At 42.2% G+C, this 13,075-nt stretch overlaps 1 protein-coding gene across 1 annotated transcript in view; it reads right to left on the bottom strand.

Moving 5' to 3' along the window:
* ZBTB20 (zinc finger and BTB domain containing 20) overlaps nucleotides 1-13,075 on the bottom strand; it is a 416,371-nt gene that overhangs the window by 18,712 nt on the left and 384,584 nt on the right. Inside the window, exon 7 of the mRNA XM_090056540.1 lies at nucleotides 11,341-11,401. Within this exon, the coding sequence (XP_089912666.1) occupies nucleotides 11,341-11,368 (28 nt within the window). The 5' untranslated portion in view covers nucleotides 11,369-11,401. The remainder of the gene's footprint in view (nucleotides 1-11,340; nucleotides 11,402-13,075) is intronic.

The raw sequence follows: 13,075 nt of genomic DNA on the forward strand, positions 1-13,075 counted from the left end.
TTTCTGAGTCAAAGGAATAGCAGCCAGATACCAGCTTTCTCTCAGACTCTTTTTTTTAAATCACCCTATGGGATCTCTAGTGAGGATAACCAACTGAGTGGAAGAGAAGAGCCTTGTCTTATTTTCTCACCTAAAGGACAAAATGTAAGATAATCTTACATCTTTGAAAGCATTTCTCTGCTGGATTCAGTTTTTGCCTAAATTTTCCCCAGAAACAAAGGGAGAAGTGATTGAACACTTGTGCATCTGATATTTATATAGTGCAAACTAGACCTGGTTAAAGACCATAACCTATTCCAAATGCCCAGGTCTAAGCCTCCAGTCTGAATTTTGATCTTGGACCTACAAAGGACTGGAGAGGGGTTCCTATTGCCACCCCAACATGAGGAGTAGAATTGTAGGGCTGACCTAATCCCAACCGGAGAAGGTTCCAAGATTGCACAAAGCCCTCTATCCTTGTGGGGCACATCTTCTTCACTGTGGGTCTCAGAAGAGGCAATTATGAACTCCAGCCCCAGCCTTCTGATGTGGGGGATGTTTACACTGTGGAGGCAGAGAATTCAGTTCATGCTTCTGAGGGTGAAGTTACATGCCACACTAAAAACATACTAAATCAGCGGGCTGTAAAGTGGCGTTAAAATGAGAACGTTCTTTGAGCAGTCACATGCTAAGGGTTAATACTTTTTCTTTGCCAGTGCTAGGGTAGGGGTGTGGCTTGGAGCCAGGACAGCTGGGCTCTATCCCTACTCTAGGATGGGGGGGGGGGGGGGGCGGAGGCTGGGAGTGGTTCATCCTAGGACACTAGAGGACTGCAAATTGCACCTTTTGTCTCCATTGAGCAGGCTGAAATTACCCTAACATGAGCTAGGTAGCGCAGCCCTGAGTTAAGAGTCTTCTGAAATGGCGCAACGTTGAGATGTGCAGAGGCCACTTAGAATGAGTTAACAAGCTTTAATGTGCAGAGGTTTGCATTTTAAGTGCCCTTAGTATACGTATAACATGTAGCTTCATCCTGATGTAATAAGCCCCACTCATCAGCTCCTGTTCCATGCATGTCAACTGTGTAAATGGAAATGGATACCCTGGTGGCATCTCATGTGGCTACCCCCCCACTTGTAGGAAACCTTGATCTGCAAAGAGTACCAACAGCACCCCTGAGGGTGCCCTCACTGCCTTGTCTTTGGGGTGAATGTGGGTGGAGTGGGTGGGCAGGGCTTATAGCCTCCATGGAATGACTGACTGCACTACCACTGTAACCGAGACATAACCTGGGACTCCTCTTTTTTGAAGATACTGGTTTATCTAGAGGGGTGCTCAGTACAACCCAAATGTCTTCAAATTTCACTGAAGCCATAAAAAGGCTCCAGAAAAAGCTTTCTGCAAGTCAGTACTTTTCTAAAAATGTCACACTGGATAAATTGCTGATGCCTATGCATTTTTTTTTACTTCTCTGTGGAGAATAAGGAAAATTGTTGCATAATTTTTGTGGGAAAAAATGTGCGACTCAGTTTCCCTGTTCACTTTTGTACTGTAACCTATTAAGTCTGAAATTTCTTTTCTGTGTTGGAAGAATAACAGATGAGCACTGGTCACGTAGTTATGTCTGGGTTGTTACAAATGAACTATCAAGTAGTGTCAACCTACAAATGGAGTTACCTAGGATATACAATACAAGACTAATGACTGGCAGTCAGATTTAACAAAGCATGTAGAAACAGTACGAGTAGAGTTTGAAACAAAGAAGTGAAGGGTCAGCAAGCAGTAATAAGAACTCTTTTTCCAGTGTAATAGAAAAGAGAGAATCGTGGATATTTTAAGACTAGGCAGGTAGGATTTTTGTTGCTGGTGTGAACATGTGTGTAAGCTTAGCTTTTCCATTTTCAACCAAAGACACTAAAATACTGCATTCCCATTGACTTATAAAAGCTGCCTTGTTTCACTGCAAAGACATATGGTTGCCTTACCCTCGATGTGGTACTTCCCTGAAGTGACCAAACTTAATGGGACCTGGTGGAGGTACTACAGCAAGAAACAAGAGGTGCTAAAGCCAGAGCTACAGTCTTTGGCTAGTAGTCACAGGACTCGCCTGAAAAAACTGGAACCTCTGGGCCTAGTGCTAAGAAAGCAACATACGGTGAAAGACTATTCAAAGGTCAAAGGCAAAAAAATGCCCTATGGGACCGCAACATTCATTTTCACAATGTTCAAACACCAACTTTCTACTCAGAATGCAGTATCATCTGGTGGCTAGGGCAGGAGGTAGAGTTAGGATTCCAGAGTCCTTGTAGGTGAGTGGCCCAGATACCAGCTCCGCTAGGCCTTAGAAGGTATAATCACCTTCTGTTGCTGCACCATGGCTGACGCCCAGAATAACCACCTTTTCTTTACCCACTGTTGTTCCCTACAAGCAGACTCTGCCATCTGACATTTATGAACTGGGTCTAGAGCTTCACAATCTTTTGACCACTGTGGAAGCCCAGCCATCCTAAGTTCTGGCTTACAGAGGGACAACTGCAGCAGTGCTTCTACAGCCATAGCTACCCACTTATCTTTGCAGATGACACACGGTACTTCTCTAATCGTAAACAAAGAGAGGCACTTAGCCATGTTAGTCTGAAGTCAAGCAGAAGGCAAGGGAGAGATGCACCTTATGGACTAACTGAATTAGAGATGCATAAGCTTTCATGGGTAAAAGCTCATTTCTTTAATCATAGAGATATAAGGTTAGAAGCATAGGTGCTGACTTCATTTTTTGGTAGTGGGTGCTTGCAGATTATAAAACAAACTGGCATTTGACTTTTGACTAGGCACATTGCAGTGCCAAGCCCCATGCATGCCCAGAAAAGGCAGCATGTTATTTCAACACGGCTCTGCAGAATCTGTAAAGATTGGGCATTTTAGTGGGACTTTTTGGCACTTTTATCTAACAACTAATTAAATCAGTGTTAGCTAAAAGTGCCAAAAAGCCCTGCTAAATCACCACACCTTTGCAGACATTGCAGAGCTAAGTTGAAGTAATGTACTGCTTCTTTCAGTAAAGTATGGGGGTTTTTGGAGTTTTTTGGAGGGGGTGGGGGGAGTGAGGTTTAACATCTCTAAGTGTGGCTCCATGGGTGCTGAGCTCCTGCTAATTTTTTTGGTGGGTGCCTGAGCCCTAGAGTACCCATGGAGTTGGTGTCTAGGCTAGAAGGGTCCCTCAGAGCCCAGTACCCATCCCCTCCATTGATCACCTCTGACAGCTGTTTTTCTAAACTGGTCTTAAAACCTCCAGAAAGGGGAACTTCTCCATCTCCCTAAAGAGCTTTTCCCAGGGCTTCACCATCTTTAGAGTTAGAAAGCTTTTCTTAATCTCTAACCTACATCTCCCATGATACAAATTATGCTGATGACTTTTTGTCCTACCCTCTCAGTGGACATGGAGGACAATTGATCATTGTCATGCCTGGAGCAACCTTTTATATTTTGGGAGACACTTATTATGTTCCTCTTAGTCTCTTAAAGAAAAGTAATCCATTTTTTTTCAGCTTCTCCTGAGAGATCATGCTTTTTTATCATTCTTGTTACTGGAACCTAAATCTACCTAAATATTTCTTAAATGGTGGGGCTCAAAAGTGAACACAGTATTCTGGCTAAAAGCCAGTAAGGGGTAGAGGTAGAGGAGAATCATTGTCGCTGAGTCTAATACACACCACTCCTGTTAATACAGTGCAGCTGGTAATTTTGTCTTTTTTACCATTCCCCCAAAATGGAAATTCTACGGGTTTAATAAAAACTGAAAGGAGATATATTTTTGAGTGAAAACTGCAATATTTGCATATATTTTACTTCAGTTCAGCCAAAGTTCAGCATTTGTATCAAATCATGTGAACACTCTGGTAGTCCCAAGTGTTGAGGAGGAGCCAGGTCACTTTCTAAATATTTTGAAATTTGTGAAAGATAGAAATGATTTAGAACTGAAGTAAGTGATAACATTCCCCCCCCCCCCCCCCCCCCCCCCAATTTTTTTTCATCAAAAATTTTGTAAGTTATACTCTTGGCACTGATTGAAAAAGTACAACTCTATGAGATAAAGACCAGTTCCAGCGTAAAACTTTTCCCTTTTCAAAACTGTTCTTAGTTCTGCCAGGATTTACCATCCATCCATCCATCCATCCACTTGGTCTTTCTTTTCTGTCTTTGGGTCCTATGACTATGGTACCTGCGTGCCTCAGAATCTCTAATGTTTTTATCCTTAAAACAAACCTATGAAGCGGGGGGCTATGTTATTATTCCCATTCGGCTCGATGCTTTCTTTGACTTAGTTTTAAGGTTACAGTAATGGCAGATCATAGTTTCATAGTTTCTAGGGTCAGAAGGGACCTGAGCAGATCATTGAGTCCAACCCCCTGCCATAGCAGGAAAGAGTGCTGGGGTCGTTTGAGTGCTGGGGTGTTCATCTAGCCTCCTCTTAAAGACCCCCAGGGTAGGAGCCAGCACCACTTCTCTTGGAAGTTGGTTGCAGAATCCTAACCACCCTGACAGTGAAGTAGCGCCTCCTGATGTCTAGCCTAAAACCACCCTCTGCCAGCTTGTGACCGTTATTCCTGGTCACTCCTGGTAGCGCTTGGGGGAACAGGGACTTCCCCAGTGCCTGCTGGTCCCCTCTGACCAGTTTGTAACAGGCCACTAGATTCCCCCCTCAGCCTTCTCTTCTGAAGGCTGAACAGGTTCAGGTCCCGTAGCCTCTCCTCGTAGGGCCTGCCCTGCTGCCCCCTGATCATGTGAGTGGCCCTCCTCTGGACCCTCTCCATGCTGTCCACATCCCTCCTGAAGTGCAGCGCCCAGAACTGGACACAGTACTCCAGCTGTGGCCTGACCAGTGCTGCATAGAGGGGGAGTATCACCTCCCTGGACCTGCCTGAGATGCATCTGTGGATGCATGACAAGGTGCAGTTGGCCTTCCCGACTGCATTCCCACACTGCCGGCCCATGTTCATCTTGGCATCAGTGATGACTCCAAGATCCTTTTCTGCCTCCGCACTGACGAGAAGGGAGTTCCCCAACCTGTAGGTGTGGTGCCGGTTGTTCCTCCCCAGGTGCATCACCTTGCACTTGTCGGTGTTGAATCCCATCCTATTCTTATCCGCCCACCCCTGTAATCTGTCTAGGTCAGATTGCAGCCTATTCCTCCCTTCTAGCGTGCCCACATCCCCCACATCTTAGTATCATCAGCAAATTTGAACAGGGTGCTATTTACCCCCTCATCCAAGTCACTGATGAAGATGTTGAACAGTGCGGGCCCGAGGACCAAGCCCTGGGGGACCCCACATCCCTCCAAGTTGAAAATGACCCATCCACCACCACTCTCTGGGTGCGGCCATAAGAGTCTGTATATTAATGTTCTCTCAGGACTCCAGCAGGGTGCCATCTAGTAAGTAGAACAGGATCTGGACCCAAGTGGTTTGCCCAAGGTTATACAGGATATCCATGATAGAACAGAGATCGCAACTGAGGTTTTCTGGTTCCAGGCTTATATTATAACCACAGAGCCATCCTTCCTCTTCATATAGCAGATAGGCTGCATTTTCTCCCATTTTACCTTCCACTGATTTCAACTAAGTTACACTGAAATAAAACTAGAGTAAATACTGTAGTATCATCCAATGCTTTTATATACATAACTAGAAATATACTAGGGCACTACGTATTGAGCCAAAGATAGTGGAAGAATTTCCTGTCACTCAAGGAAATGATTTGTATTCTGAGAGATCCTGGAGATGGCTGAGTTCACCAGTGTTCTGAATGAGCTCAGGAGAGAGGTCTGCCAGGGCTGTGTCAAGTCGATCCTCGTGGATATATGACCTCCTTGAAAGAAGGCTGTGTAGGAAAAAACTGGTAGGGAGCTTCAGGAACAGGGAGGAACATTTGTATCCTCTGCAGGAGATCTGACCAAGCATGCCCCTTGCTTTCTGTTGCTTTAAAGGTTTGCTGGAGTTTTCACCTAATCATCTGCTCGAACATCTTGAAAATCAGTATCTCGTTCTACAATATCTATCCAAAACAAACACCAGATGACACTACACGAGTTGCCCTAACCCTACCAGATTGTTGCTAGAATCAAAATATGTAGCAGTCTACAGCTAACAGGAAGTACTGTATTTTTACCAGCATAATGGCCACTAATGTGGCAATTACACACTGTATGCAAGAAAGTATTACTGCATGATGAAAGCCACATTTCACAGATTTCCCAGTCCCAAAATTACAACTATCTGAAAGGGGTAAAGATAGCCTGACCCCCTTACCATTCTTAAAGATCAAGACTTTTAGAGATTCGCCCTAGATAACATGCAACAACTGGACTGAACCTTGATGTTCCACCTTTCCCCTCACAGCTTTGTTTAAAAACTTTTACTTGTATTTTATGAAATAATACTTTTCTCCAAACCAGTGGACCCCTTCCTTGAGCAAACTGACATGCACAGGTAAGTTTTGCTACCTGTCCAGTGATGAAGAACCCATTTTACACCTACGCAAAAGCTAAAGACAGGCATTCCTGAAGTAAAATGGTTCAGTGTGCAGAATCTGAATGTCCTACTGCCAGCGGTTACACATCCCTAGTGCTGGGGATATCACCTTCTATTTTAGCCCATGAGCTAGAGGAGCAGCTATTGAGATACTGGCCAGTGTCCACCTGAAGGATGTGAAGAGGATTCTGCCTCTCCTGTTCCTCTGATCTTCTCCTGCTCTGTGAGGTAGTCCTGGGTATAACCTACTCACTTGTGACTCAGTTTCCACATGTACAGAATGAGCATAATTCTATTGCCCCTGTCCTGGGGGGAGAGGGGTGGGGGCACAAGCCCAAAACTAATCTCTGCAAGTTGCTTTGGAGTTCCAAGGACCAAGTATCAGCTCCACTGATTCCTTTACGTGTTTCTTTTCTAGGCTAGCAGAAATTAAATCTTCTGCTTGTACATCTGTAAGTGCCCGCATTCCTCCACACATCTCTTGACACTACACTGACACTATACCCTACTTAAGTCTGTACAACACAAATTAAGTTGCAGCTCCCATTTACTGTACCTTGGTGACCAAAGGCTTAAATGTACCATGACATGCTCAGATATTTTTAGGTTAAAAGGTTTATTCCTGTTATAAGAAAGAGGATTTAGCTTTTCCATTTTCTCTTTAAGATATGTAGACTTTGGTATTTTAGGAACATATTTGAGATGCAAGACAGAAGATTGATAAGATGTCATGTAGCTCAGCATCCTGCTTAGTAGCAGGGACTTTCACTTGCAACAGTTCACTGAAGTTCAGAGGAGAATTCTCAGGGTGCAACTGTGCTGATACTGCTTTGGGTAAAGCTTGACACACTCATAGCGAGCTGCACAGCTAAGGGAGAGTGTTTGTCCTGTTCATCATTTCCATGTTTGACAAACAGATGCAATTTGTTTTGCATTTTATCGCCATCCATCCCCACCTCCAGTTGAAACATGACATGCAAACACATGGTCAATCCTGGGCATTTTGTTTAGTGTGTGCTTATTTGTACCTCCAAGACTGAAGGAAAGCTAGATAGAAAACAGCAAGGAGTCTGGTAAGAGTTCAATATATATCATCAAAGACCCCAGGGTCCAATCCTCAGCTGGGGAAAAAGTAGGATAGCTTCACTGAGTTCACTGGAATGGTGCCAGTTTAACTGTAGCTGAGGATCTGGCTCCCAAAGTATGTTAAAGAAAGAGTAAAAGAAAAATGTTTATAAAAAAATTGCCCTCAGAAAATTAGAAAGAGACAAATACAATGGCCACATGATGGCATCATTTCCTAATGCGAGAAATCAAACTACTACTACCAGTTTTCATAGTGGCACATTTTAATGGCAAAAGTGAAAACTGCTTCAACTATGTTCACTTGTTCCCAAAAACACAGGCCTGAGGGATTAGGTCTGCTTGCATTCAGTTCAAGTTTGGTCCAAGATTCTTTCATGTACTGTGGTTAGTTTCAGGCTGTTTGACTCTTTAAAATGGGTGTTTCTCTTGCTAATATTTTCCTTTACAGAGCCCATCACTATTACTCAGAGAGACTGCTGCACTTTTGGAATGATAGCCTAACAATGGCTGAACAGATAATATGGGGCCAACTATGCCCAGAAAGGCACTGGGAGTTCTGTTTCTGACACATAAGCTTCCAGGGAAATATAAACTTCCCTTGGGATTTACCTTTTTTCTATAAGGTCTTGATGAAAAGTTTATCAAAATTCCTAAGACGTTTTCAATAGGCTTTCAATAGACTTTGGACCACAGCCAAAAAGTGTATCCAAAACCAAGTACCATAAAAGAGCCAATTAGGGACCTTTCTTGGTGTTCTTTCTGCTTTTGGTTGTAGGGATCGATACCTGCTTTCAACGGAAGCACTGCTTGGATGGAGATGCACCCCTAGACTGACGACCACTTCTGGGTTTGGTCTGAATTTCTCGGTCTTCCACAGGCAGGGAGGAATGGGAGGAAAATTTTATCAGTCTGAGCGTGGTTAAGCAGGTAAGTCTGAATGTCTGTGGGCTTTGGTTTAAAGGAAAATATAGATTAAAACCTCTTAAGATAATTACCTGTTTGGAAGGTTCTATTCAAACCAGAATCCTCCACAGGGAGAGCTGGTAACAAAGGGGGCAGACAGGACCGGATGTTTTTTTCGGCAGGGATGAAATCCACAGAACAGCACACCTTTGAGAGCAGGGGATTTCTGACAGGCACTTGAAGGTTACAGAAGAAGTGGCTGATGGGAAAAACATGGAGTGGAGATGCAAATACAAAAGCCTGGTTGAGGACTGGGAAAGGGGCTTGAGCTTCTCTCCTAACCCAACATCTCAACCCAGTCCAGAACCATGGGAAAAATCTTGTTCATGTCTGGTTATTCTTTCCACTTGTCTCTTTTATGTGTTAACAAATAGGTAATTGCTAAGTAGGAAGACTGTATATTGTGATGAATGCTCCTGTCCAGGAATGTCATGGGAGATAGCCATCAAGGCTTGTGGCTTTTTTACCTGGAGTCTTTTGGGGGGAGGAAGGAGGAAAGTGCCCACCATTCTTCACCCTCTTGGAAAGAGCACTCGAGAGGATGTGCTTTCTCCAGAGATCACAGGCACCTATTGCTAATGGTTCCTGCACAGCCTGGCAAGGAAAAGGAGTTCTGTACATCCCTCAGTCCCACTGTGGCTGTTCAGAATCTGCTTACCACCATGATATATGGTCCTAGACTGTAAGTGGCAAATGCTCAATAAAAGACATGATTTTGTTTCTGAAGACGATGAAGCAATTTCAGCCCACGGCTAGATATTTGCAGCCACCCTAAAAAGGTGTGCTTATAAAATCACCTATTCTTTTCTTTTTTTGAGGGGGTGGGTGGGACAGGAATGAGAAATTTATGGGACAAGAACCTTAAATAGTAAAAACAGAGTCAGTTGTAGACTCCTGTTAGGAGTGAGGATATTAGTAGACAGACCTGTGGCATAAGTACATATTCTGAGGAAAGGTACTGAGAAAGGGTACTGTGATACCTGAAAGCTTGCCTTGGTTTATCCCAATCATGCAGTTGGTTCAATCAAACATATGACCTATGGGAATTCTGGGTTCTTGCATATCTACTGGACTATCATGACAACAATGTCATCTCAACACTACTACAAGTACACATTGTAATTTTTAATATTCTAATAAAATATTTGAAAAACATACAAAGGAAGTTCTGTAATTTCAATATACATGCATTGACAAGTGCTAAGAGGCGATATAAGTACAGTGAACAACAGGTTTCATTCATGCCTCAATCATATCCTGACCATTATTTAGTCAACAGCAGCCCTTCATATATGCCTAGGTTTTCCTCTTATTTGGGCGTGTCTGCACATGACATTTTAATGTGCATTAGCCTAAGTGAATGCACATTAAGGGTGCATGTCTACATGTGCACGCCCTTAACGCACATAAAAAGTAGTGAATTTAGGCTATTTATGCCTAAATTTGATACCTACAAATGCAGGTATCAAATTCAGGTGCAAATAGTTAAAGCGCATTCATGCATGTGTAGATGCACATTAAATTTATGCACGCTTAAATTGACGTGTAGACATGCCTTTTGTGTCCAACGCTGGCTCTAACCTCCTTAAGAAGACTCACTGGGATCACAGCACAAAATACTCCTATCAGTGTCAATGTGGCTGCATGAGTATCCAGGAATCTATGGGGAGAACTCACCCTCTTTGTTTTTATTTCCTCCATTGCACTCCTTTTCACACAAAAATTGCTACTTTCTGTCTGTCTCTATCTGGGTAACATCAATAAATTATACGTTAGCACTCCTATCATCTCGTTATAAAGAGCCTTTCAAGATTTCTAATAGATGTACAATATTGCTACGCTTACGTCTTCACTGGTTAAGAACTCAAAAATAGCTGTTGTGAGATTACTCTTAATTTATACTACTTCTCTCTTGCGAGCTTTCAAGGAGAAGCATTTAACCACATGTCACATACCAATCCAGAATATACTGTGCATCCCAGGAAGGCAGAGATCTTTTCAATGTTTGACACAACAAAGTTCCATGTACAAACTAAGGATATGCGTGGGTTTTGTATTTGCTTTTATACTTGTAGGCTCCTTTAATGCTTCAAGGAGCTATGGGCAGTGATGAATTAACTAGAGATCTAGACATTTTGGTTTCTGAATGGTGGAAAATGTAATGAATTTATATGTCATTTTATTTTGACCTCATAAATGGCTCCATGAAACAATGCAAACATTCACAGAAGACCTAAATATAGAGGCAGTGCAAAGCACATGTTGGTGATGCTTCTGCAAATAGTAATATTTGGATTCCTATCCAACCCATACCTAGCATGAACAGTTGGGTTGAAGCACTGCATAGCACACTTGTAGAATGCAGTGCTCCTGATAGAAACAGCAAGTAACTGAGAAGTTTGGTAGCCTCCTTGAGTCGCACACTTCTTTTCTTCCCCTCCACACTAGTTCAAAGTATATTGTTCCCACACTAAATACAATGCTCTTCTCAAGTCATTCTATCAGAGGATCACAACAAGCTTTACAAACATGAATGGGTTGTATTGACCAGAATCTCAATTCTCTGTTTTAGCACATCTAGCAGCTTAGCTACCACCATGGTTTGGATGAAGAGAGTTCTTTCTCTTCCTTTGTCTGAACCATCATTACAATTATGTCACCTTTCTCCCTCTCCCCATTCCTATACTCTCCCAGCCCTGGCCTGCTTACTAAATCGGAACACAACATATAGTAACCATAAGGCTAGTTATTAAAGGAAAAGAAGGAGGATTGAAAACAAACTGACCTTGGAAGTCCAAATGAAGAAAGTTCATAATAATGAGTGGCCAGGAAAATGCCAAAACCTACTGAAAGACAAATAATGGTACACTTAGTTACTAAAACTGGTTGAGCTTCATAATTAGAAATGGTTTGGGGCAATCAGCCCTTCATTCCTTAAATCAACGTTTCCCAAGGGAGAGCGAAGGACTTGCCGGAAAGGACCTAGCAGATGTACAAACCCTTAACAACACATGGCAGGAAGGGAGCACAACTGTCTCCCCCTGCTAAAGCCTGGGTATGCCACCTTAAGCGATTGCTGCATGAAGCAGCTTGTCTAGAGCATCCTGGGAAAGAGCTGCTTTTGCTGAGCCTTCATACCTGACTAAGACCCAGTGGGCCGGTGAGCAAATACATGTCGGGTAAGACATCAAACAGAAATGACCACGATATTATTAAGTTCAGCACCCTTGCAGGGAATCATATCATGAGGTAGCTCTGACATACAACTTCAAAAAAGAGGAATATTAAAAAAAATAAATAAAAAGGAGGAAGTTAGTTAGAAAGAGCCTGAAAGGAAAAGATAAGAAATTAAAATCCATAGAATCAGCAGGGAGGTGGCCTTAACAATACTTTATTAGAATCAATATTCATATCCCAGGACAACAGCAACTACAAAAAAGGGAAGCGGAATAACACTAGGATGGTTAAATAATAGGGTAAAAGAGTTTATTAAGGCTGAAAATGTATCCTTCCAAACATGGAATTCTTGCCCAAGTGACGCTAATAGAACAGAGCATAAACTGTAGCTGGCAAGATGTAAAATGGAGATTAAAGTGTGAGGAGGAAATTTAAAGAAAAACAGCTAAAGTTATAAAGTAAAGTACTGTTATAAGAAATAATTTAAGTATGTTAGAAAAAGGAAGCTCACAGGGCCATGACTGAGGCCTAAGGAATACCTAAGATTATATGGATAGATATATTAAATAGACAAGTAGCAGACTCAGTGGGTTTGCTAGACAAACAGTGCATAAAAGCAGTAAGGTAATCAAAGAGGTTATAGAAACTGCACAGTCTAAGTGATTTCTTTGCTTTAGTTTTCAGAGCGATGGAGAAAGGAAAGCTATCTTAAGGTATGAAAGCCCTGTCCAGGAAAATATTATCAGAAGAGGAGGTGGTAGAAATTCTTAAGGAATTAAACGGTAATAAATTCTCTGAACTGGATGGTAGTCATCAAGAAACTATGAATGAGGTAGCTCAGGCGCTAATGCAATTATGTAATGGAGGGATTATAGGCAGACCCACAATTTTAAGTATAAGGCTGCGCGTAGACACTAATGCTCCTAATGGGTGACTTGAGAATGACAGAGACCAGTGAATTTGGAATCAGGAAAATGTCTAAAAAATGCCAGGGGGTACTTAAAACATATTTAAGGGATTATATTATGATTCATAAAGCCCAAATCAATCAAAAATCATGAGAATACCTTAAAAATCATGATATAAAAATATAAATAACACTATCAAACATACATAATAATAAATTTGTAACATTGCTTAGTTGCTTTCTGGTTTTTGAATATATAACATACAATAAATACATATTTTCAAGCTTTTCTTCCCAGTCATGCAGCCTAGAAGTTTTCTTGACCTTTGGAAATGAAAGCTGAGTTTCTTATGGAATCTCTTTATTCCATACATTGGGACTTAAATAAAAACTCCAGACACCATGGCATCTGACAACAGTGTGCCAAATTAACATT

This window comes from Crocodylus siamensis, chromosome 1, assembly GCF_052110815.1.
Source record: "Crocodylus siamensis isolate JL-2025a chromosome 1, ASM5211081v1, whole genome shotgun sequence".
In the NCBI taxonomy this organism is placed as follows: Eukaryota; Metazoa; Chordata; order Crocodylia; family Crocodylidae; genus Crocodylus; species Crocodylus siamensis.